Source organism: Palaemon carinicauda, chromosome 30 (assembly GCF_036898095.1).
Source record: "Palaemon carinicauda isolate YSFRI2023 chromosome 30, ASM3689809v2, whole genome shotgun sequence".
Classification (NCBI taxonomy): domain Eukaryota; kingdom Metazoa; phylum Arthropoda; class Malacostraca; order Decapoda; family Palaemonidae; genus Palaemon; species Palaemon carinicauda.
In genome coordinates this window covers 29,413,837-29,441,730 of record NC_090754.1, presented here as the reverse complement: position 1 = coordinate 29,441,730, position 27,894 = coordinate 29,413,837, and the positions used below count along the sequence as shown (strand labels likewise).

The 27,894-nt window shown below is 39.5% G+C and overlaps 1 protein-coding gene across 7 annotated transcripts in view; it reads left to right on the top strand.

The window, feature by feature from the left end:
- Nucleotides 1–27,894, top strand: part of LOC137622964 (cytochrome b5 reductase 4) — a 200,037-nt gene that overhangs the window by 84,286 nt on the left and 87,857 nt on the right. For 3 of the 7 annotated variants that reach the window (XM_068353559.1, XM_068353563.1, XM_068353561.1), the window contains exons 2-5: nt 5,380–5,741; nt 8,698–8,868; nt 12,133–12,233; nt 22,827–22,959. In XM_068353559.1, the coding sequence (XP_068209660.1) occupies nt 5,660–5,741; nt 8,698–8,868; nt 12,133–12,233; nt 22,827–22,959 (487 nt within the window). In that variant the 5' untranslated portion in view covers nt 5,380–5,659. Of the gene's footprint in view, nt 1–4,704; nt 4,723–5,379; nt 5,742–8,697; nt 8,869–12,132; nt 12,234–22,826; nt 22,960–27,894 lie in introns of all 7 variants that reach the window. The other 4 variants (XM_068353564.1, XM_068353565.1, XM_068353558.1 and 1 more) reach the window with 2 other exon arrangements.

Genomic DNA, 27,894 nt, shown 5'->3' with positions numbered 1-27,894 from the left:
ACTACCGTTTAAGGAAAGAGTGATGGAAGCAGTAAGGTTACATGAGGATGTACAAGATTGGTGGACCGAGAATAGTAAAGTGATTCTAAGGATTGGTGAGGAAGTACTTGGAAAGTCATCAGGAAGAACACCCCCAAACGATAAAGAATCGTGGTGGTGGAATGACGAGGTGCAAGAACGGGTAAAAATAGAAAGAGGCCAAGAAGAAGGCAGATCTATCCAAACAAGAGCAGGATCAAGAAAACTATAAACAGGCAAAGAAAGAAGCAAGAAGAGCAGTAGCAAAGGCGAAGGCAGAGACATTGAATGAAGTCTATAAAGAGATGGAAACACCAGAAGAAGAGAAGAAAATATTACGAATTGCTAAGGTCCAAGATGCTGCATCTAAAGACCTGACACAGATAAAGCAAATAAAAGATAGTAGTGGTATAGTTCTAGTAGAAGAGAATGAAATGAAAAGAAGGTGGGAAACTTATTTTGAAGGACTATTGAATGAAGAGAACTCAAGAGCTGTATTTGAAGATGAACTCCCAAACGAGGCAGCTACAATAGGAGTGACTAGAAGAGAAGTAGAACAAGCAGTAAAGAAGATGAAAAATAATAAAGCTGCAGGACCGGATAATATACCAGTAGAGGTGTGGAAGAGTCTTGGAGAGGAAGACATAGATATCTTGTGGGACCTGACGTAAAAGACCTTCAATCAGGAAAAGATGCCAGAGGAATGGAGAGGAAGCCTAATCATTCCCATCTATAAGGGGAAGGGAGACATCCAGGAATGTAGCAACTACAGAGGCATAAAATTGATAAGCCATACTATGAAAATATGGGAGAAGATCATTGAGAAGAGACTCAGAGATGAAACAACAATTGGTGAGGAACAATTTAGATTCATGCTTGGAAGAGGGACTGTAGATGCAATATTTGCTTTGAGGCAGATGATAGAAAAACATCGGGAGAAACAGAAAGGATTACATATGGTCTTAATGGCCTGGAGAAGGCATACGATCGAGTACCACGTCAAGAGCTGTGGAGATGTATGAGAGAAAAAGGAGAGCCCTGAGAAATACGCAAGAATCACCCAAGATATGCACGAGAGGGCACAAACAAACGTTAAGAGCAGTATAGACGTAACAGAAAGTTTCCCAGTAAGTGTGGAACTACATCAAGGGTCTGCATTGAGCCCTTACCTGTTTGATCTGGTCATGGATGTAGTAACAAGGTATTAGAGATCAGTCTCATTGGTGTATGCTTTTTGCTGATGATGTTTTACTGTGTAGCACTAGGTGAGAGGTAGTAGAAGAGAAACTGGAGGAGTGGAGAAGATAAATGGAAAATAGAGGATTGAAGATCAGCAGGAAAAAGACAGAGTATTTGAGATTGAAAAATGGGATTAATGGGGAATTTAGTTTACAAGGAGAGAGATTGAGAAGAGTTGAAAATTTCAGGTATTTAGGATCAACAATTGCTGAGGATGGTGATCTGGGGGCAGAAATAAGCCACAGAATACAAGCTGGATGGAAGAATTGGAAAAAAGTGCTTGGAGTACTATGCGACAGGAAAATAGGTGTTAAGTTGAAAAGTGAAGTACACAGGACAGTTGTGAAACTGGTAATGATGTATGGAGCGGAGACGTGGGCAACAAAGAAGACAGATGAGAAGAAACTGGATGTGGCAGAGATGAGAATGTTTAGGGATGTGTGGGGTGACAAGAAGAGATAAGATACGGAATGAGGTAATTAGGGGTACCATAGGAGTTAGAGAACTATCAAATAAGATCCAAGAAAGTAGACTGGGGTGGTATGGTCATGTCATGAGAAGAGATGAACAGTATATTAGGAGGAGAGTGATGGAAATGGAGGTACAGGGAATGAGAAGGAGAGGGAGACCAAAGCGAAGGTGGATGGACTGTATCAAGGATGACCTTCGAACAAAGGGATTAACTGGTGATGAAGTGTGGGACAGAGGTAGATGGAGAACGCTGGCCAGAAACATCGACCCCACATAAAAGTGAAAAAAGATGCAGACAAAGAAGAAGAGGTCAGTAGTTGAAGACCCACTTAGAGTCTGTCTTCTCTCTTGGTCGATTAAAGTCTAGCTGTCTTTCTTTTCGGCCTGATAAGATCTTTGCCAATATTTTATGTATATTACGGAGAGTAATTTTTCAGGTCTTTTGTGTCTCCCTTTTTGTGAATTGGTATAATGATAGTTTTTCCAAGCTGTAGGTATAGACCATTTCTACAGACATTTTGTGTAAAGTTCAGAGAGTTTTACAACTATGAAATATCCTCATATTATCAAGTAATTGTAAGGCCATCTTCTCCTGCTCTTTTGCCTCTTGTAATGCTTTCTTTACTTCTACTAATGCTACGTTTGATACCGGCTCAGTTGTTTCATTATTTCTATTGACAAAATTATTTCTTATATCACTAATTTATAGCATTGTATAGAAATCCTCTGCAATTTTTATCACTCCATGTCTATTGTTGATATTTTCCTTTTCATCCCTTAAAGCAAACATCTGTTGGCACTCCGTTTCAAGTCTTCTTTTTATCAATTTGATGATTCTTACTTTCTTTAGTGTTTCTTCAATTTTCGTCGGATTGAGTTTACGAATGCCTTGGGTTTTCAATTTGTTTATTGTTTTGGATAGTTCAGATAATTATATTTCATCTCTCTTGGATTTTACTCTCATTTTCAATCTTTTCCATATTGGGTTTTTGGTGGGTTTTTTTTGGGGTAGTTTTCCTTGATTTTGTTTAGGAACTTGTCCACCGATATATTGTGCTGATTGGAATACAAATTTTGTTAAATTGCTGTTCATTTCTCCTTTACTTGTCCACCGATATATTGTGCTGATTGGAATACAAATTTTGTTAAATTGCTGTTCATTTCTCCTTTACTTGTCCACCGATATATTGTGCTGATTGGAATACAAATTTTGTTAAATTGCTGTTCATTTCTCCTTTACTTGATTCCCTTTCATCTTGTAGCTGAGAGTACCTATTTAGATTGTTAAAAACTAAACTCATCAGATTTTTTGCTGACTTACTTTGACGGATGTTTATCCGGTCTTATACAGCAGGGGAACCCTACTCTCTACAGGACCTCCACTGTCGCTTTATCTTGTTCGTTCAGAGTATTCAACATTTCATATCACATATTGCTCATTTACTGTTAAATCGTCACTGTCAAATGACTCATGAAATAAGTAAGTCTTCAGTTTCCTCCTGAAAGCCTTAATATCTTCAATCTTTCGAATTTCTCGTGGGAGTTTATTGTGTAGTCTCGGGGCCACTTATCCAAAGGCTCTAGAGCCTACAGTAGACATGCATCAAGGTTTCAATAATTTGAAGCCATCTGTAACTATTCTTGTGTCAACACGATTTATTGGTTGCGCAATATGTAGCAATTCTCTTAGATATTTTAGACGTCCGGTTCTGATAACTTGATGGGTTATTGTACATATTTTAAACTCAATTATCACTTATATAGGCAGCCAGTGTGAATCACTAAGTCTTGCTCCTCTGTTTATTATGTTTTGTAATTTTTTAAGTTGCACTTTCGGTAAATTGTAGTAGATGGAGTTGCAGTAGTCACAAGTTTACAGAAAGTTCATCCGGGTACTTCTTTATAAAAGCAATGTCTCTAAGATGATAACCAGCAGTTTTTACTACATTATTTATTTGGGCATTGAAAGACAAGTTACAGTCAAGAGATACACCTAGATCACGAACTTCAGTGTTTAATATTGTTACATATTTAACTAAATTAACACTGAGAATGAAATTTATTTTGTTTATCGTTTCTCCATTTAGGCTTCATGTCCAGTTTCTATGTTCCTTTATATATATATATATATATATATATATATATATATATATATATATATATATATATATATACATATATATATATATATGTATGTATATATATATATATATATATATATATATATATATATATATATATATATATATAAAGGGAGTTCATGATTTCAAGATTGTTTCTTTCAGCAAATTCTGTAAGCATGTCTTCTCTGTCATTCCTTTTGCCTACACCAAATTCACTTACTGCTGATTCCCATCTCTTCTTTAGACCTACTTAAGCATTAAAATCACCCAAAACAATTTCTTCCTCTGTATGGGATTTTGTTGGTGCATATGTTTGAACGATCTTCATTTTATAGTTCTTATTTAGTTTGATTAATCCTTCAATTGTATCTTTATTACTACAAAATTCTCCTGTTACCTGCAAGATTTTTATTTATAAGAAAACCCACTTAATTTTTTTTTGTTTCTTTCATACCCTCTGAAGCAAAACATATGACCCTCATTTAACTCTATTTGATATTTCCAAGTTTTTCTAATTTTGATATATATATATATATATATATATATATATATGTATGTATATATATATATATATATATATATATATATATATGCATATATATATATATATATATATATATATATATATACATACGTACATACATACATACATACATACATACATAATTTGATATGTCTGAACCGACCAAATGTGAAAAGAGCAAGATAAATGCAAACCTGGCAAGTGAACGATGACAAAATGATGAGCGCAGAGTATTTGATTAGACTCTTAAAGAACCATTTCAGAAAGAATTATATACCAGTGTTTATCCTATTTTCCTGCGAAGTCTCTATCTAGTTTTAATTCTTACAGGAAAAATTGTGATTGAAGGTGAACAGAGTTCGTTAAAAGCCACACATTCTCTTGGCTTCTGGGGCCTCATTGTGACTCATTGTCGCTCCCTCCATTTGGGGCATCAGTGTGATGTTTTTTAATCCAGTGCTTTTGAAATGTGTCTGTCTTATTATTACCATGAGATGTTCAGTTTGGGAACTATGTTGACCTCATTCAAATGGATGTGTAAACTCTGACGTTGAAAATGAAGTCTAAACGATTCCCGAAATAAAGTGTCGTACGCAAAACCAAAAACGCTAAAAATATCAGACTTGGTTTTGGCAAAAGTCTGAAAAAAAAGCAATCGATTGGTTGAGTGAAAACACAAAATGAGAGCCACAAAGTTTCGTTGTTAATTTTGGAAAAATATATTAAATAGTTAATAGAGGGTGTCCCTTTTTTTCTGTGTAAACTGAATGATAAGAGTAAGGCATACAAGTAACGTCAAATTTATAGGTTTGTTGATAATAGCTTTTGAAAGTACAAGAAAATTGCAAAATTATCACGAAGAAAACCTAGTTAATAGAAAAGATCTGATAACTGGGATTCAAACGCATTACTTCACTTGTGAATTGGAAATTCTTTTGCGGATGGGGTAGCACTGAACTAATGTTATGTGGTCATTATTCTTTACGTTTTTCTGCTAAATTACAGGTAGATCTGGTGATATCTTTACTGAATGGAAAGGTGGATTCTATTCTTAAATAGTTTTGATAGAAAATATATAAATATTATGCTGGTGTTCTTCTGAGTGCCGATGTAAACACCACGTTTGAAAACCAGTGTTATTAGCTCAATTGAAGACGCTTTTTTATGATGTCTGAATATGTAGAAAATATGTGTGAAGGACTTCAAGCTCTCACTCTCAGGTGAAATGAATAAGATTCACCATCTCTAGGTGGGTTTTTGGATCCAAGTGATATAACATGATTTTATGATGGGGACAGCTTTGGGCTGTGTTAAACAGTCTACGAGAGACTCGGTGAAGCCCCTATCGGCAGCCTCTTCAACTTCAGGTAAGATCTTTTCTCGGATAACATTTTGATATATATATATATATATATATACATATATATATATATTATATATATATATATATATATATATATATATATATATATATATATATATATATATCTCCTCGTTAGTTATATTAAAAAAAAACAGATTAACATAAAATCAAAGTTTACCCTTATTCAATATATACTTATATACAAATTATGCATATACTGTATATTATATATTTACTGTATATATAAGTATATAAAGTATGTGGTTAAACGTCGATTACATTTTAATCTGTTTAGGTATATATAGGCTAAGTTGAGTGGAAAAATATGATCTGGAACTGGAACTTATTTCAATCTTGGTGGTTTGGCGAGGTAGACTATAGACATTCACTATCACAGAGATCATCTGCACACAAAACATGTGTCAGGTGTGGCTTAGAAAACTTTGAGCATCACGTCAACTGGAGTGAGTCATATCTTGACTCTTTAAAAGCTCCCATCTTTAAACGAGGGACATTTTGGAATTGCCCATCAGAAATGGAACTAATAACTTTGACTTATTCAAAGGGCATTGGGAGGCATACATCGTGGCCACAACTCCTGGATCCACCCATTATTATTATTATTATTATTATTATTATTATTATTATTATTATTATTATTATTATTATTATTAGTTAAGCTACAACCCTAGTTGTGAAAGGAAGATGCTGAAAGCCCAAGGGCTCCAACAGGGAAAAAAGCCCTGTGAGGAAAGGAAATAAGGAAACAAATAAGCAATCTGAGAAATAATGATCAATTAAAACAAAACATTTCATATATATACTATAAAAAGACTTATGTCAGCCTGTTCAACATAAAAACATTTGTTACAAGTTGGAACTTTTGAAGTTCTACCAATTCAACTACCCGATTAGGAGGATCATTCCTCTACTTGGTCACAGTATTGAACTTCATGATGGAGAAGGCCTGACTATTAGAATTAACTGGCTGCCTAGTATTACGAACATGATAATCCAGCATGACCCAATCTATAGGTAACCATTACTTACGAGTATTTAGTCAGAATTTAAAGCCCTGTCCACACGATCGAGCATGCCCGACGGGCAAACAGTGATACCAGACCACAATAGTTAGTAAGAATGATGGTTAATGAGGTCAGAAGCGGGAAAACTAAAGGCAGGGATCTGGCAACACTGTATGATGCCAGATCCCTGTCCGTGGATTTCCCGCTTCTGACGTCATTAACCCTCATTCTTACTAACTATTGTGGTCTGGTATCACTGTTTGCTAGTCGGGCATGCTCGATCGTGTGGACAGAGCTTTAAATATCAGTGTCTGCTCCAGCCATTCAAAAAACTAAAATGCATCAGGAAAAGACCAGGTCCAGATCATCTTTGACCATACAAGTTACTTAAATTTATCTTAACCATATTAGACCTATCAATCAAATATACGTTTAATAATAATTTTTACATCTGAAACTTTCATTTTCCATCGAGACGGAAGCTATGTATATAAAATATAGTATATAGGGAGTGAATAGATTTTCTTTATTTTATGGATTTTGTAACAAAACATAAACCTGTTATATTGCTGTAACAAGAATTGCACATACACACACATACATACATACACACACACACACACACACACACACACATATATATATATATATATATATATATATATATTTATGTGTATAAATGTATAGCATATATATATATATATATATATATATATATATATATATATATATATATATGCTATACATTTATACACACAAATATATATATATATATATATATATATATATATATATATATATATATATATATGTGTGTGTGTGTGTGTGTGTGCGTGCGTGTGTGTGTATAAATGCATGTAAGCTATATATATATATATATATATATATATATATATATATATATATATACTGTATATATATATATACTGTATATATATATATATATATATATATATATATATATATATATATATATATATATATATATGATAAATTTTGCCCATTTAGACATGTTTTTCATATATTTTTGATACATTAATGTCTGGATTCTCTTAAGGACCTCGGGATCAGAGCCCCAGGCGAAATCACACAAAGACAAGAGCTTGTGACCGGCCGGGAATCGAACCCTGGTCCGGCAAGCTTGTATAGACAGTGACTACCACCAACATTCCGTAATTGTTTTTTTTCTCTCAAAATCTCATTTAGTTTAAAGTGTACCTCAAATTCCCGGCTAATATAACACCACAATGTCGGGCAGGGGTGTCCAAAAATACCTCAATTATGTTTTCAGAGAGGCTGCCCACAATCTTCTTCTTTGTCTGCATCTTTTTCAACTTTTATGTGGGGTCGATGTTTCTGGCCAGCGTTCTCCATCTACCTCTGTCCCACACTTCATCACCGGTTAATCTCACAGTCTCCACTGGCCATATAGGTTTTGGCTAATTTTTCATGGCCGGATGCCTTTCTGCCGCCAACCCTCCCCATTTACCCTGGCTTGGGCTGCGCACATTACTAACTAACTCTTTATCGTTCTGGAAAAGGTTTCCCATTTCCTTACTGATGAACCACAGCAGCAGATCAGAAGTGTCCAGATATCAACACCAGAGGCATAATCTGTATGCTGTAGTCTACTGTAAATTCACCATCTCAACCTGTAAAAGAAGACATAATTGGTGTCAATCTGCATATAGGAAGCAATTATAGCATAAGAAACTACTACATATATAGCGCACCAGTACCATAATTTGCAGATTCAATCTCAGCTGAGCTCTTTCCAAAAAATTTGCTTCAACATCTAATTGCTTATGGTCGATTTGCCAAAGTTTCGTTGTTTATGCTACTGTTTAAATTATAATGTTGTAATAACACTTCATATGAATCGCTTATTCAAATACAAAGAGATCTGTAAAGGGTAATTTTCTCTCTGTCTTCCAGGAAATCCACGCAACAAAACAGGTCTGAAACCTGGTCGAAGTTTAATGGACTGGGTCAGACTGGGTCACTCAGGATCAGATTTAACGGGCACTGGAGGTCGATTGCTTGATGTCACTCCCCATGAATTGGCAAAACATAACAAACGCAATGACTGTTGGATGGTCTTGAAAGGTAAGTCGTATGGAGAATACGTCAGATAGAGTTTCATTAGTAATGTGTGTGAGTAAGAGAGAGAGAGAGAGAGAGAGAGAGAGAGAGAGAGAGAGAGAGAGAGAGAGAGAGAGAGAGAGAGAGAGAGATCTTGGAATAAAAGATGCATATGGGGTGAGTAATTCTTTTAGATTTTTTCGACGATGATTAAAGAAATGGAATTTGTAGAATTTAGGTAAATATAAAGGGAGTATATATATATATATATATATATATATATATATATATATATATATGTGTGTGTGTGTGTGTGTGTATGTATGTGTATATATATATATGTATATATATATATATATATATATACTGTATATATTAGGTAGTACGTTGACCAGGGTACCAGCCATCCGTTGAGATACCACTGCTAGAGAGTTATTGAGTTCTTTGACTCACCAGACATTACTAGATTGGATTCCCCTCTCTGGTTAGGGCTCATTTTCCTGTACCTACACATACACCAAGTAGTCTGGCCTATTCTTACCACATTCTCCTCTGTCCTCATACACCTGTCAATATTGATATTACCAAACAATTCTTCGCTCAATGGGTTAACTACTGCGAGGTTATTGTTCAGTGGTTACTTCTTGGTAAGGGTAGAAGAGACTCTTTATCTATGGTAAGCAGCTCTTCCAGGAGAAGGACACTCCAAAATCAAACCATTGTTCTCTGATCTTGGGTACTGCCATAGCCCCTGTACGATGGCCTTCTACTGTCATGGATTAGAGTTCTCTTGCTTGAGGGTACACTCGTGCATGCTGTTATATTTAATTTCTCTTCCTCTCGTTGTTCTGAAGTTTTTATCGTTTATATGTGAAGGATTTAATATAATGTTGTTACTGTTCTTGAAATATTTTATTTTGTGTTTTTCTTCTCTTGTAGTTCTTTTATTTCCTTTTTTCCTTTCCTCGCTGGGCTATTTTTTCCTGTTAGAGCCCTTAGGTTTATAGCATCTTGTTTTTCCAACTAGGGTTATAGCCTAGCTTGTAATGATATATATATATATATATATATATATATATATATATATATATATATATATTACAAGTTAAGCTATAACCCTGGTTGTAAAAGCAAGATATTATAAGCCCAAGGGCTCCAAAAACGAAAAATAGCCCAGTGAGGAAAGGAATCAAGGAAAAAAAATACAAGATAAGTAAAATAAACAACCAAATTAAATATTTTAAGAACAGTAACAACATTAAATTAGATCTTTTATATATAAACTATAAGAACACAAAAACAAGAGGAAGAGAAATAAGATAGAACAGCGTCACCGAGTGTACCCTCAAGCAAGAACTCTTATTCAAGACAGTGGAAGACTATGGTACAGAGGCTATGACACTACCCAAGATTGGAGGACAATCGTTTGATTTTTGAGTGCCCTTCTCCTAGAAGAGCTGCTTACTGTACCAACCGTGTGTCACACGATCGTACATAGTAACAACATTTCATTTTGTGTATATATTATGGTTGTATCTTCGCTCTCCCCTCGCACTATTAAGAACCTGAAATGACATGTCGGTTTTTCTCACCGTTAACTGTTAACATGTGCGGTGTCGGTTTGAACATGAAATTGCCTGTTATGTTTTGTATGGCCTTATTGACTGGAGTCTTTGTATATAAAAGCGAGTGTACTGTAATAAAGTTACTCAGTTGCTTTCATCCTGCCTTTGAGTCACAACCTTCTCTTGGCCCGTCACATTACCATAGCCAAAGAGTCTCTTCTACCCCTACCAAGAGGAGAGTGGCCACTGATCAATTAGCTTACATTGCAGTAGTTAACCTGTTGAGCAAAGAAGAATTGTTTGGTAATCTCAGTGTTGTCAGGTGCATGAGGACAGAGGAGAAAGAATAGGCCAGGCTATTGGGTGTATGTGTAGGCAAAACAAAATGAGCCGTAACCAGCGAGAAGGATCTTATGTAGTACTCTCTGACCAGTCAAAAGACCCAATAACTCTGAAGCGGTACTATCTCAACTGGTGGCTGGTACCCTGGCCTGCCTGCTACCTACCACCTAATTTTATATATATATATATATATATATATATATATATATATATATATATATATATATATATATGTGTGTGTGTGTGTATATATATATATATATATATATATGTATATATATATATATGTATATATGTATGTATGTATGTATATATATATATATATATATATATGTATATATATATATATATATATATATATATGTATATATATATATATATATATATATATATATATATATATATATATATATATATATATATATATATATGTATATATATATATATATATATATATATATATATATATATATATATATATATATAAGATTTGGTTGGGATTAGTGCAATCAGCTGTGCATCAAAGTATTTAGAGGTTACACATAGTTCTTCAATCTTTTCAAGCATAATTAATATAAAAACTCCATAGATGTAAATGCATGATATGACAGCTCATCAATTTAATTTCTAACTTATTTCCTTTGTAAATTTGATTTTGTTAATATCTCGGTTTTTCTTTAAGAGCTAAATATTGTTTGAAAATGAGAAACCCTTGGACTCTTTTATTCAGTGATTAAACCATATAGTTTATGTTGTTATCCCAAGAATTTGTACAAGAATTACCATCGAATGTTTGTTCTGAAATTTGAACCGTTGGTGTGTGCCATTTTCCTTAGTATGTATAAACAGTATATATATATATATATATATATATATATATATATATATATATATATATATATATATATATATACATACATACATACATACATACATACATACATACATGTATGTATGTATGTATGTATTTATTATTATTATTATTATTTTTATTATTATTATTAGCTGAGCTACAATCGTAGTTGGAAAAGCATTATTCTATAAGGTCAAGGGCTCCAAAAGGGAAAAATAGCCCAGTGAGGAAAGGTAATAACGAAATAAATAAACTAAATGAGATCTTATTAAGCCTTGTGAGACTGGTTAGTATTCTCTATTTTCATAATGGTAATAAATATTTTAAGGCATGGATACTTAATGCTTGTTGCAATTTTGAGCTATGCTTGGAATGTCTCAAGGAAAGAGCATAGCATTAATATAACATTTAAGTTTCCCCTTTTTCATCTGAGATTCTCACAGACTAGAGTTTAGTAGCTACTACTAGAGCCTGGCATTAAATTTCTTGATGTTGCACTTACAGTAGATGCTTCGTTTTCATCCACAGGGAAAGTCTATAACATAACGCCTTACATGGAATACCACCCTGGCGGAGAGGAGGAGTTGATGCGAGGTGTTGGAATAGATGCAACAGATCTCTTCAATGAGGTTCGTCTTACCTTTAAGATAACTAATTTCTGTTTTGTCAACATAAAGAATAAATTGATGGGAGAAATCAATTATAAGCAATTTTTGGAAATGTAGAAGGAAAACAAAATTGAAACACATACACAAGAATAAAAGCCATGGAGCCCTTTCTGTGCCATATACTTTTTTTTCAAATGAATTCTTATTGTACTTTTTATGGGAGTGATACTAAATGTCAAAGATGCTACATCTCATCAAAGAACAAACACTATGGGCATCCTATTTGCAAACATGATTTTTAAAAGTATGATTATTGTCTTAAGTATATATAAATATATAAATATATAAATATATAAATATATAAATATATAAATATATAAATATATAAATATATAAATATATAAATATATAAATATAAATATATATAAATATATAAATATAAATATATATAAATTCTAGGAAGACCTCCAAGTAACGGGTATCTAGATCCCAAATCTGGGGTATTGAGTCACCCATCTTCCCTCGCCAGCAGATCAGGAAACTACAATGATATGGTTTGTGATCCATCACATATTAAGTAGGACATGTTCTATATTGGCTTTGTCAGTAACAGCTCAGTGTTTAGTTGCTACACCTAAAGTTAAAGTTAAAGTTGTCTGGTTTCATTTCCAGTTTCATCAGAATAGATGCTCACTAGAACGTCAGCTGGACAAGCCCAACCCTACCACTGTGGTGCCCAACCACAGCAGTGGCCTCCCTAGTAAACAGCTTAAACTCACTGTCCTGGGCGGGGATCGATCTGCTGCCATGCGAATGCTAGGCGAACGCGTTACCACTGTACTAGCATAGCTACATATAGCGAGAAAAAATTACTCCCAAGAGTGATGCGTATGGCATGCGGTGATTGGGTACTGCGATCCACATCAGCACATCTTATGGGAAAAAATCAGATCGACTGAGAGATGCTCCTCGCTATGAACAGCACTCATGGGATAGTACACCCCAACAGAAAATACTGAGTAACAATTAGAGTAAAGACAATAACACAAGGGCATAAGGGGGAACAGCACTTTGATTAAGGTGTTCTAAAGCTTACATGCAGCCCTCACTTTAGAATGGGGATTGTTCACTTCAACAGTACAGCAAAATTGTAAGAGACACTTCTATTTTTTTATGTTTGCAACCAAAGCATTTAGAATTATGAGTTTCTTCAACCAGGAATCTTCTGGATGAAATAGTACGAGATATGAATATTTTGATTTACTTGGAGGCATAAAACAAAATGAGTACTTAAGACAACCAAAGTAGTTTATATAATTATGTTTAAGAGGGTATTGTCGATAATTTGATTTAGGCACTTATTACCATTTTGAAAAATAGATAAAAAACAAGAAACAGTTTAGTTTAAATCAATGATTACTTTAAATATCTTATGCATTTATTCATAATATTTACATGATGTTTGTGCTTGATCGTTTGTAGACTGACAAGGAAACACTTAAGAAGATATTTTCCTTTAATAAGAGGCTATTGTACAACTGATGGCCAAACAGAGACTAAGAATATAGTATTACTTACATATAGTCAGAAGAGGTTATTTACAAAGAACTGTCCCTTGATTATTCACCTATGAAACCAATAACCTTTAAAAGTTTAAAGGCTACTCATGAATGGCAGAGGCAAGGGACAGTGACATTGCCATAGCTGGCAGAGTAATGCCCTAGAGACTAGCCATATAGTAGGTTGGCCAGGGCACCAGCCACCCATTGAGATACTACAGAGTTATAGGGTCCTTTAACTGGCCAGACAGTACTACATTGTATCCATCTCTCTGGTTAAAGTTCACTTTCCCTTGGCCTACACTTACACCGAATAGTCGGGCCTACTCTTTACAGATTCTCCTCTGTTCTCATATACCTGACAACACTGAGATTACCAAACAATTCTTGTTCACCCAAGGGGTTAACTACTGCACTGTAATTGTTCAGTGGCTACTTTCCTCTTGGAAAGGATAGAAGAGAATCGTTAGTTATGACAAGCAGCTCTTCGAGGAGAAGGAAGCTTCTTTACTAACTCAATCCTGGGTCCAATCTTTAGCTACACCCCTGCCTGTTGAGGATTATGTAACTCCAATAGTAACTAAAAGGAAAACTGTGTAGAATAATGAATCAGAAAATTATAAATTGCAACAAATGGAACCAGTTGTCTCCCCATGGGAATCATCAGACCAAAAAGACAAAAAACTTTAAGTCATTTTAGCAACATTGTAGATTGGTCATACAAGATTGGCCCATGGATTTTTAATGTGCTCACCACCTGAGATAGTTCCTAAGTGCAGCATGTAACATGATTTTAGCCGTAAAACATATTATCTGTGAATGCAATAGTTTTCAGAAAACAAAGAAATATGTTTCAATCAGAAATCTGTGACATTTTATCTGATACTGAGTTAACCTAATTTTAAGATTTTATGTTTTTAAGAAGCACAGGTTTAATTAATAAGATTTCATTTCTATTTATATGTTTTACCTATTTTTATCACCTATATTTAATTATTCCTTTCAAAATTTAGTCAGGATAATCTTCACCTTTTTTAATGATAATTTCAGTACAGAGCAGTCCTAGCTTCCAAAGTGGAATGGGGTTTTCTATAGGGGTGTTGTGGTAGACTATTGGAAACATCCCTGTGTAACAGTCTATTGGACTGGGGTTCGAGACCCGCTCAAGCTCGATAGTTTTTTAGTATAGTCTGCAACCTCACCATACTAGTGAGCTAGGGATGGTGAGTTTGGGTCATGGGCTTACCTGCAGAGTCATCAACAGCCATTGCCTGTCCTCCTGGTCGTAGCTTAATGGAGAGGCTTGAGCACTGATCATATGTGTACATGGTCAGTTTCTAGGACATTGTCCTGTCCCTTGCTACTGCCATCCATGAGCAATTTTTAAATCTTTAAGTCAGTCATAATTATTTTTCTGGGTCCTGCAAACTATGGGTCAGGAATCTTTCACGCTAGCATTTTTCCTAGCCATGGCTTTGATGAACTGAGTAGGGAAAGCAGAGTCCAATGGTAATTTTCCAAGACTTGACACAAAAGTCTCTTGTGTTGGTCCTGTAGATCAGTATTCATAGGTATAACCCACAATTCATTGGATTTATATTCATCTGACCTTTGATGGTTAATCATGTATTGTGTAACCATCCAATCTTTCAGTGTGTTGCATAAAGTACGATTGTATTACTTTGGGGAAGAAGGATAAATTCATGGCAATTCTCTCATTTCTTTCCTCCCTCTGGAGTAGCAGCCTAGCTGATTAAACACAAGCCTGACAAGCATGTTGGCAGGTTTAACATCAGAGTTTCCTTCCTTTTAGGCTTAAACACTGAGAAAATCCCTTTGGCATCTTAGGACGATATCTGTCCTCAACATTCTCTCTCTTGTTTAGGGAGAGGAGTTTTCCCTTCTATTTTTTTACATTGAGTTTAGCTTTCTATAACTAGTACTGGCCAGTCCCCTAACAGCTATAACATGCCATGTATGTGGCTGATTAGGAAGTTATTGAAGTAATTTTTCTTTGTTCTTCTTTGGGTCATTGAAAACTGTACTTCTAGGACAGAACAAACTTTAGCCAGTTAGTTTTGACGAACTACTTCCCACCTAAAAGTAAGTCTGCTATATTAAAAGATAGAGGTTTGTATTCGCAAAGAACAAATAGTGAGGTTTTAAAGTAATTGATATTTTCCCTTCTATACAAACCTTAGTCCTTTAATGGTCTTTTTCCCAATAATCACTGCTTTATAGTCCTGTGGCCATATGGAAAAGTGATAAATTCCCACTCCTCTCCTGCCTACCAATAACTACTACTGTACATTGTTACCAAGTTTCAAAGACTGTTTCCAGCTTGCTTTAGAAAAATACTGCTACTGAATATGAAGGGAACTATGAAACATACATTTTTCAATATTTAACTTAGCCGGTGATTATATAGCTGCAACTCTGTTGCCCGACAGACAACTCTAAGGTAAAAACTCGCCAGCGATCGCTACACAGGTTGCGGGTGTGCCCAACAGCGCCATCTGTCGTCCAGATACCCAGTACTCAATGTAAACAAAGACTCAATTTCCTCTCTGTCGAGCTATCGACAAGACGTACTTACTCGCTGTTGCTAAACTGGAGTTTTTTCACAACTAATTGGTGAAGTACTTTATTCTAGTTTTGAGCTTTTGCTGTGCAGGGTTTCTCTTCACACAAATCCTTGAACTCTTTTTGATAACGGATTCTTTGTTGATGACTTTTTGATAGTTTTTTGAATTTCCCTTTGACCAATTCAAAATGGCTGACCCTTCACAAGTCCCAAAATTTAGGAAGTGCAATGCTAGGGACTGTTCAAGGCGTCTTCCGAAGGCTTCTATCGACCCTCACACTGTTTGTTCCAATTGTCGGGATAAAACCTGTCAATTGGAAGATCGGTGTGAGGAGTGCGTTGGGCTTTCGGAATTCGATTTTATCGAATTCCAAAAGTATACACGTAGGCTAGAGAGAGATAGAGTTAGGAGAAGTTCTTCTCGTTCTGTTGATATATCCTCTCCTCATGCCCCACAACCTATTCCTTCCCCTGTAGTGGTTGCTCCTAACCCCCCTCCTGGCACTCAGGAACCTTCGATGGCTGATATGATGCGTGCCATCCAGGCTCTGGGTGAGAGAGTTGAGTCCCTTGCTAGTGACCGTAATCAGCTCATGGCGGATGTGAAGGAGCTTAAGTGCAAAAGTGCAGTGGGAAGTGCTAAAGTGCCGAGTGATAGTGTTGTGGATAGTGTTGCGCTTGAGGGTTCGTCTGTTCGTGCCTGTCGTCCTCCTAGTCCGGGACCTCTTGCAAGCTCCCAAGTCCAGGGGAGAAGCAATGTCGTACGACAAATGGGTTCGAGAGGCTTTAATCAGCGAACAGACGTTCCCTCCGTGGTATCGGGCGTATCTACCCAAGATCGCTCCTACCTAACTAAGATGAGAGAGCCCATTTATACCTCGTCTTCGGAATGTGTTTCTCGCAAGAAACCCTGGACCAAGGTCTCACGACCGCTTAAACGCAAGTCGGTCCCTTCAGCGCAAGTCCAACGGCCCGGTTGTAGCCACTGGGTCAGTTCGGACTCGCTGCCGTCATCCGATGACTGCTCACCGCCTAAGAGAGGCAAAGCGGTACCGCTTCAGACAGTAACACCGTCTGTCGCCGCACCTGCTCCTGTAGACCCTAAGTGGTCTCTACTGCAAGACATGCAGTCTAAACTAACGTCTCTTATGCAGGACTTTCGTGCGGAGAAGGTTGCTGCCGCACCAGCTAGTGCGGTACCTAGCCTACAACCTTCCACACGATCGGTTGTGCGTCCTGTGGACGCTGAGGTAACCTTCTCACGCACACCAGTTGAGAGAGTTCCGCCACCCATGCGTTCCAGTGTGATCTGCCAGCCGCATGTTGACGTTAAGCGACGCACGGAGGTCTCCGTTGACGTTCGGGAGGTTCACCAACCGTCAGAGTTGCTTTGTTTTGACGCGGTGCGTCAACCTCCGCAACCCAGTGTGGTTTCCACTGCGCACCCACATCAGTCCAGACAGTCTGGAGTAGACGCTGTGCGTCCCCGCGCTGCCATGGTTGTTGCCAGTTCACAGACTGGGCAGCAGTTCCATGACGTTGCGTCCGGCTCAGTCACGCATGCACCCGTGCGACCGGACTCAGCGAACCAGCCGTTACCCATTCCGTTACAGTTTCCTCATCAGTTATCGGATGAGGGACTTTCTGATGATGATGTTGCTGCACACATAGATGAACCACAATCAGAATTGGACGAGCCTAAGTCTGCTCAACCCTCTTTGGACTTTAGGAAAGTTTTGGCCATTTTCAAAGAGATGTTTCCGGACCAGTTTGTTTCTGTGGCTCCTCGTTCTCCTCCTTCAGAGTTTGTGTTAGGCATGCCGTCTACCACTCCTGCCTTTACTAGACTCGTCCTCGCACGCTCGTCCAAGAGAGCTTTGCGGGTGTTAGGAGAATGGTTGCAGTCCAAGAAGAGTTTAGGGAAGACAGCCTTTACGTTTCCCCCTGCTAGACTCTCTTCTAGATCGAGCGTCTGGTATGCCACGGGAGAAGTTCTCGGCTTGGGAGTTCCTGCCTCTGCCCAGGGCGACTTCTCAAGCCTCGTAGACTCTCCCCGCCGCCTTGCCATGAGACGCTCAAAGATATGTTGGTCATCTTCGGACCTGGACCACCTTTTGAAAGGTATCTTTAGGGCCTTCGAAGTTTTTAACTTCTTAGACTGGTGTCTAGGAGCCCTAAGCAGAAAGATCTCTCCGACAGAGAAAGAGTCTTCCTTGCTCATTATGTCCTGCATGGACAAGGCCATACGTGATGGGTCTAATGAGCTTGCTGCATCATTTGTGTCCGGAGTCCTTAAAAAGCGTGAAAACCTATGCTCATTCCTTTCAGCTGGAGTTACACCGTGCCAGAGATCCGAGCTTCTTTTTGCTCCTCTTTCCAAGTGCCTTTTTCCAGAAGACCTGATTAAGGAAATAGCCGCTTCATTGATACAGAAGGACACTCACGATCTTGTTGCGTCCTCCGCTCGCAAAGCTACCCCTTTGCCTACCTTGTCAGCTAGACCAAGGATGGACACTCCAGCGTCCCGTTTTATTCCGCCCTTTCGTGGCAGAGCCTCCAGCAGAGGAGGTGCTCGTGCCGAAGGGAAACGAGGAAAGAAGAAAGGAACCAAGTCCTTTAAGGGCAGAGTCTGACTGCCAGCTTCTTCAGACAGCAGTGGGAGCCAGACTCAAGAACTTCTGGCAGACTGGGAAGAGAGAGGCGCAGATGCACAATCTGTGAAGTTGCTAAGAGAGGGGTACAAGATCCCGTTTGTACGGAAACCCCCTCTAGCAACGTCTCCCATCGATCTCTCTCCCAGGTACAGAGAGGAAGACAAGAGACGAGCCTTGAAACAGGAGGTGTCTCTTTTACTAGAGAAGGGAGCAGTGGTCAGAGTCTCGGACCTTCAATCTCCGGGATTCTACAACCGACTCTTCTTGGTGTCAAAGAAGACAGGAGGGTGGAGGCCGGTGCTAGACGTCAGTGCTCTGAATGTCTTTGTCACAAAGCAGACGTTCTCCATGGAGACCTCAAAGTCAGTCTTAGCAGCGGTCAGAAGGGAAGATTGGATGGTCTCTTTAGACCTAAGGGACGCCTACTTCCACGACCCCATCCACCCGGACTCCCAACCTTTTCTGAGATTCGTTTTCGAAAAGGTTGACTACCAGTTTCAAGCCCTGTGCTTTGGCCTAAGCACAGCTCCTCTTGTGTTTACGAGGCTGATGAGGAATGTAGCCAAATTCCTTCATTTAGCGGACATCCGAGCCTCCCTCTATTTGGACGACTGGCTTCTCAGAGCTTCTTCCAGTCGTCGCTGTCTGAAGGATCTAAAGTGGACTCTAGATCTGACCAAGGAATTGGGTCTCCTGGTCAATATGGAAAAGTCACAACTGGTCCCATCCCAAACTATTGTGTATTTAGGGATGGAGATTCACAGTCTAGCTTTTCGGGCTTTTCCGTCGGCCCCCAGAACAAGTCAAGCCCAGTTATGCATCCAGAACATGCTGAAGAAGGAACGTTGTTCAGTCAGGAAGTGGATGAGTCTGATAGGGACGCTATCATCTCTGGAACAGTTTGTGTCATTAGGAAGACTACACCTCCGTCCTCTTCAATACCACCTAGCATTTCACTGGAAAAAGGACAAGACGCTAGAAGCGGTCTCGATCCCCATTTCCGAGAAGATGAAGTCTTGCCTGACTTGGTGGAAGGACAGTATCAGCCTAAGAGAGGGTCTTCCCCTGGCTGTTCAGACTCCCAACCACGTTCTCTTCTCGGACGCATCGGACGTAGGCTGGGGCGCGACATTAGACGGTCGGGAATGTTCGGGACTATGGAACTCGAGTCAAAGGATAATGCATATCAACTGCAAGGAGCTACTGGCAGTACATCTGGCCTTGAAAAGCTTCAGGTCTCTCCTTCAAGGCAAAGTGGTGGAAGTGAACTCGGACAACACCACTGCCTTGGCGTACATCTCCAAGCAAGGAGGGACCCACTCACTGACGTTGTACGAGATCGCAAGGGACCTGCTCATCTGGTCAAAAGGTCAAAACATTTCACTAGTAACGAGGTTCATCCAAGGCAACTTGAATGTCATGGCAGATTGTCTCAGTCGGAAGGGGCAAGTAATTCCAACAGAATGGACCCTCCACAAGGATGTATGCAAGAGTCTTTGGGCCACTTGGGGCCAACCAACCATAGATCTCTTTGCAACCTCGATGACCAAGAGGCTCCCAATATATTGCTCACCAATCCCGGACCCAGCAGCAATACATATAGATGCCTTTCTCCTAGATTGGTCGCATCTAGATCTATACGCATTCCCACCGTTCAAGATTGTCAACAAGGTACTGCAGAAGTTCGCCTCTCACGAAGGGACAAGGTTGACGCTAGTTGCTCCCCTCTGGCCCGCGAGAGAATGGTTCACCGAGGTACTTCGATGGCTAGTAGACGTTCCCAGAAGTCTTCCTCTAAGGGTGGACCTTCTACGTCAGCCACACGTAAAGAAGGTACACCAAAGCCTCCACGCTCTTCGTCTGACTGCCTTCAGACTATCGAAAGACTCTCGAGAGCTAGAGGCTTTTCGAAGGAGGCAGCCAGCGCGATTGCTAGAGCAAGGAGAACATCCACCCTTAGAGTCTACCAATCGAAGTGGGAAGTCTTCCGAAACTGGTGCAAGTCAGTATCTGTATCCTCGACCAGTACCTCTGTAGCTCAAATAGCTGACTTTCTCTTATACCTGAGAAAAGAACGATCACTTTCAGCTCCCACTATCAAGGGCTACAGAAGCATGTTGGCATCAGTCTTCCGGCATAGAGGCTTAGATCTTTCCAACAATAAAGATCTACAGGACCTCCTTAAGTCTTTTGAGACCACGAAGGAGCGTCGTTTGGTTACACCTGGTTGGAATTTAGACGTGGTACTAAGATTCCTCATGTCAGACAGGTTTGAGCCGCTACAATCAGCCTCCATGAAAGATCTCACCTTAAAAGACACTTTTCCTGGTATGCTTAGCCACAGCTAAAAGAGTCAGTGAGATTCATGCCTTCAGCAAGAACATCGGATTTTCGTCTGAAAAAGCTACATGTTCACTACAACTTGGTTTTCTAGCCAAGAATGAGCTACCTTCTCGACCTTGGCCGAAATCATTCGATATTCCCAGCTTATCGAATATGGTAGGCAATGAACTAGAAAGACTCTTATGCCCTGTGAGAGCTCTTAAGTTCTATTTAAAACGGACTAAACCTTTACGAGGCCTATCTGAAGCTTTATGGTGTTCAGTTAAGAAACCATCTTTGCCTATGTCAAAGAATGCTTTATTCTATTTTATCAGACTGTTAATACGAGAAGCTCATTCCCATCTGAGTGAGGAAGACCAAGCATTGCTGAAGGTAAGGACACACGAAGTTAGAGCTGTCGCAACTTCCGTGGCCTTTAAGCAAAATAGATCTCTGCAAAGTATAATGGACGCAACCTATTGGAGAAGCAAGTCAGTGTTTGCGTCTTTTTATCTAAAGGATGTCCAGTCTCTTTACGAGGACTGCTACACACTGGGACCATTCGTAGCAGCGAGTGCAGTAGTGGGTGAGGGCTCAACCACTACAATTCCCTAATTCCATACCCTTTTAATCTTTCTCTTGAAATGTTTTTATTGTTGTTTTATGGGTTGTCCGGAAGGCTAAGAAGCCTTTCGCATCCTGGTTGATTTGGCGGGTGGTCAAAGTCATTTCTTGAGAGCGCCTAGATTAGGGGTTTTGATGAGGTCCTGTTGTATGGGTTGCAACCCTTGATACTTCAGATCCTAGGGGTCGATCAGCATCCTAAGAGGATCGCGAGGCTCCGTAAGGAAGACGTACTTAAAAGGCAGAGTAATTGTTCAAGTCGACTTCCTTACCAGGTACCTATTTATTTTGTTTTTGTTATTTTGATAACTTCTAAAATGAAATAAAAACTCTTAGCTCATAAAAGTGTAAACATATATTGCTGGTCTCTACCCACCCCCCTGGGTGTGAATCAGCTATATAATCACCGGCTAAGTTAAATATTGAAAAATGTTATTTTGATAATAAAATAAATTTTTGAATATACTTACCCGGTGATTATAAATTAAAGGACCCTCCCTTCCTCCCCAATAGAGACGCAGTGGGATGAGGAGAAAATTGAGTCTTTGTTTACATTGAGTACTGGGTATCTGGACGACAGATAGCGCTGTTGGGCACACCCGCAACCTGTGTAGCAATCGCTGGCGAGTTTTTACCTTAGAGTTGTCTGTCGGGCAACAGAGTTGCAGCTATATAATCACCGGGTAAGTATATTCAAAAATTTATTTTATTATCAAAATAACATTTTACTTTTAAATTTTCTCTTATGATTATACTGTCATATAGTATCTCATTTTGCATGAAATTTATTCATCATTTTATAAATTTCTTGTAAAGTATTGAATCACAGGTGAAATACACTTTGTTTAATTCAGCCCATTTCTTTTCTCAGGTTCACAAGTGGGTCAATTATGAATCTTTACTCCAAAAGTGCCTTGTAGGACGCCTGGTAGAAAGTCGCTCCCTCTTCTTGAAACCCAGTTTCTTACCTCTTGGAAAAAGTACAAAGGATTCTAACAAAAAAAGCAAGCATTAAGCACATTTTTTGTATTTATTGTACTGCACAGTATTGTTTCTTTCTAGAAGACTATTTATGTTAAAGGATGTAGTATTAGGACTTCACTCAAGCATTCACTTTTACAGTATCTGTACTCCTTTCTGTGTTCTAGAATGAAACACAACTTACTAAATTGCTTGTAAAATCTGTTTTCTTGTTGCTGCTAATGATTTACCTAACAAAGATAAAGAAAGTATTAAGAATCTCAGCTGTCAATAGATATTTTAAGGGGTTAATGTGCTGTGTGATCTCCAGGGGTTTTCATGTAAAAGACTAGAACATGGAAACTAGTATGACATACATACCAAAGAAGTATTGTCTCCCTTTCTCTAGGGTTGATGTATCAGTGTGCAAAGTATGTACCCAGTCTGTACAGTCAGACCCCGATTTTCGATGGAATTAGGTAATAGAGACAGGCGCAAAAATCAAGAATCTACTTATACTTGCTGCCCTAGGGTGGGTCAACTCATAACCTACTAACTCACTGACCATTACCTACCTGTGGTTGACTCACACACAAGGTAACCCACTGTATTGCACTATATCCTCTTCATATGCTTTCTATCATGGTATTTTAGTTCTTAGTATTTTTCATATGTAATTGTACATTATTAACACAACTTTAGTACAAGGTAAGATAATTCATAAACCAAAAATCATCACCACTATTCATAAAACTAGTCACCACCACACCACGCTTTGTATAAATTTCAATAAAACACTTGTTTGTATCTAACACTACTCAATGATACTGTAGAGTAAAATAAGTTGCTAATAGTTTATGGTTGAAATGCACCCAAAATTTAAAACAAAAAGTAAAAGGAATGCTTTAATGAAGCACAATTATCATTCTAAAAGTCACGATTTTTTTAAAAATGGATAATGTTTGTTTAAACTTAAGCAAATGAAATTGAATGCCATGTTTTCAGGTTTCGTTTATGCTTCGACTTTTCTCGTTTAGGAGTTCTTGGGTTTCCGGGTTTCCCTCTTGCGAGCTTGCCCTGCCTTGAAGGTCACCACTGCAGCACATTCTTTTAGTTTCTGAGACTATTCCCATTTCTTTCATCCTGAATGCAGAGTCTCTCTGGCTTGCAGGACTCTCCTTGTATCACGTGTTGGAAGTGACCATCCACCCAGTGGGTGAGATTTGGTAGGTGGCAGAAGAGGAAGTCTAAAATGGATTCTTCTCCTTCGGGGTCTTCCTCAAAAGTGAAGAAACCCCGACTTCCTCCTCCGTCAGCCTTATCCCTCCACTCTGACTCTACTCGCTCATTTTCCTCCAGATGACAGTTGAGCAAGAGTGATGGCCGCTCTGGAGGTAAGATGACCCCGAACAACCCTTAGGTGCGGACACCGTTGCTTTCCCTAACAAAGCAACAGTGTCCACCACCGGTGGAGTCCCTCATTGCTGCTTGCGGCAACTCCTGCCTTCTTTGCGGCTTGCAGGTCTCCCCGCTAAGGAATGGTTTTTCGAGAGTACTACAGTTAAGGGCACAGCAGGAGTGCATATCTGCCTCCATAATGATTAACCACGGTTATCCTTTCCAAGAATCTGGAGGTGATGCACCAACAGTTTTTGCATGCCCTTCACTGCAGCTCTGTCTGCATAACTACCTTCGATCCTACAGCTCCAGCGTATGGACGGGAGTACTGTAGTTGCAACCTGTATTCCTCGATGTTACCAGTCAGGGTCTTCTACCTCGCTCCTCCAATAGTGGAGTACGAGGGTAACCCAGAAGCTGCTTGAACATAAGCAGTTTCTACCAGTGCCTCTTGGAGTTACCAATTCGGGTTTCCTCCCTCATTCCTCCTAATGCTGGGGTACGAAAGGTAACCCAGAAAAGGGCCTCGGCTACATTTCACAGGCAGCTCTCAATGTCGACCTTCAACTTGAGGTTACCTCATTGAGCCTGGAGGTCTGCCTCCATGTGTTGGATAACTTCCCCTTCCAAGTAAAATTTAACCTTCACCAGGTGTTGGGCAAGTTTCCCTTTTGAGGGAGAGTTACCCTCCCCCAGCCAGTGTCCAGCAATGTTCCCACTCGTGGGGGAGAATTGCCGACAGTGACAACAAGGGTTGATCGCCTTTCCTGCCCGGGGGAGAGACTGGGTTCTCCTGAGTAGTTTCCCCTTCGGTGGATTCCACTAGGAGAAATGGATTCCATGCCTCACTCTTGCTCTTTGAAGCTTAGCGACGAGGTAGTTAGGTGACTGGTTGCAGCTCCTGCTCGTCGCCGCCGTACCCTCAAGATACAAAACAAGTCTCGCTAGCATTTTCCCTTTGGGTTCTTTACTGCAGATGATATGCCTAGCGACCACTTGTGGTCGCTGCCTCTCGCATCGATGAGTCTTAGGCTTTAACTCTGAGGGGCGATATTGTCCCTTTGGGTTCAACATTCTCTTCGGGGCCTGTGATTCATGGTTTCTACCTCTTATGAGGGAGAAACTACTTATAGACTACTGTATATCTCTTTGGGGTTATTACCTACTTCATGCCCTGGGACACAACAAGGCTCATGGAGTACTTCACCAAAGACCTTAGTTTTGCAGAAAAGTCATGCACAGTGTTGCGTACCCATCCACTGAATGAGGTGTATAGGCGAGCTCTGTGAACAAGCCAGGTTGCTTGCCTTAGTACCCATTGCGAGTTTATAAGACCCTACTTGCCAGCTCAAAGAGTATCCTTACGAGGGAAAGTTTGGTTTTCCTGCTGTGCGTTAACACACACAAAAAGCTTTTTTCCAGTCTTACTCATGCCGCCTAATGCAGGAACATATTAGATGAATCAATGGACCTCCTCCGTGAGTTATGACGAGTGTTCGTCTCATGCATGAACGAACAAACCCTCGTGGGCGAGTGACTCTCCCAGAAAAGTATTTGCTCAAACGCTGAACGTGGGCAACCCTTCTACACTCTTCCATGAGAGAGAGCCCACCTAGACACTAAACGTTAGCAATGTGCACGGCCAAGCTTTTCTCACTGATTAAGTCTGCACAACTACAGTTGTTCACCAACACCCCCATAGTGAGGTTCTAGCACGAGCTACTTCTGTTGCGCATGTGCTCTCGCCTTTAAGATTGTAAGGAGGTGCTTACCTGTGGCAATACAATCCCCGGAGTTTTTGCTGCAGGAGGGAATGCCTACTGACCACCTATTACACATAATCTTACAAGGTTATTGCCGTAGATATGAATGCTTTTCGACTGCTTGCGGTCGCTACTTACCATCGTGGTTCGGTGAACACCGAGTTTGTGAAACAATGAGTCTCATTAGACATAATCTCTTACAACTGTACTCCTCCTTACGGGATAGAGAACTCTTCTGAACTCTCACATGGTGATGGTCTCCGATTCCTTGCAATATCTACCTCATCCTGTCTTGCCCTCAGGGCACAACATTCTTACGAGACATAACCCTTCGAGGTTAATCCCTGAAGCCTCTATTCCCAATGGAATGGAATCAGCTCATGCTTATGTTTAAGAATGATAGTAAACAAGTATTTGCTTGCCTTCAGGTACATTTGTCCCGCCAACTAGGCAGACCGGCAAGTGCCTACTACCAACAAAGCTCTGAACTGTGATTGCTTCGCCAGCTGCATGTGCTCCTCGTGGGCGTATGCAAGCCCACGAACATGTTCACAATGCTTGAAGTCTGTTCGCTGTGTCAGTTTCATGCACTACCCTCGTTGCCGAATGCATGCTCGTAAGGAGTAGCAAGGGCTTCTTCGTTCTCCCCTGCAGTACCCGTCACATGGTATTTTTGCCGTAAGATCGGAAGAAATGTTCTGCATATATAAGAAATTTTTCGGTCTGTTACTAGTCTGTAACCAGATTTATGCATACAACTATTTGGGTGAAAATTGTGACTGAAGATACGTCTCAATCTTTTCATTTGGAAATGGATGCTTGCGACCGAGAGTTTGCTTGATAGTAATCAACTAGGGAGATTCACTGCAATGCTGTTATCCGTCACTTTGGTGTTTACCGGTCTCTAAGTAGACATACACGACCAACTATCATTCCAGCAAAGGCAGTTGGTAGACAAGATTCATCCTCCCTTTGCAAAGAGGGACAGTTGCATGCAACCGATCACATGAAATGACAGCATTCGACTTGAAATATTTACTTGTAAAGCAGCCACTCGGCCCCCTCATGCCCTCAGATGAGAATAGATCTTTCGCTTGAAAATCAAGTGATCCTGGTTCCTGTTAATTGAACCATCCGACCCTTCGGAGTTTGTAATAGACACAATCTCCTCACGGTGCTGACTGCCATACTGGGTGGTTAGCTGACCAGGTAGCTCAGAGTCTGTCCCAGTTCCCAAGGGAATTAGAAAGGAAAACTTAGGTTTTACCTGGAACGACTCCTTGTACAACCTGTATCCCATTTTCCTCGAGTCATGAGATGAGCTAGAGATTGCTGGATCGCACTCCAGGGCGGGAGTCAATGACAGGATATCTCTCTCACCCGTCTTACCGGGAGAGGATACCACAGAAGTAGGGGATGATAGAAGACCCCAGAATCTGATCCTCAGACGGTCCTAATCCTCCGAGCGAGGGGACATGACCCTCTGCTTTTCCCCTTCCAGACCATTGATTATCACTGAAGGTTATCCTCCAAGGGTATACTGTACCTAGAGTCATCCTTTCATTTTTTAATCTGCCAGTACAAGGTGTGAGGATCCGGCCTACGCTAAACCCCTCAAGTGTTCACAAGAATATTCACTCTACTTGCAACCAAGGTCAGTGCCAATGCAAGCCATCCCTTCTCGTCCCTTAGACGAGTGGTTAAGTTCTAGCAAACTCAGGAGAGATATTTGTCTGATACAAAGTCAACCTTTTTGGTTGTTTTTTACCTCATCTCGAGATAAAGCCACTAGAATTCATCCTGGCAGCCTCCATCAGA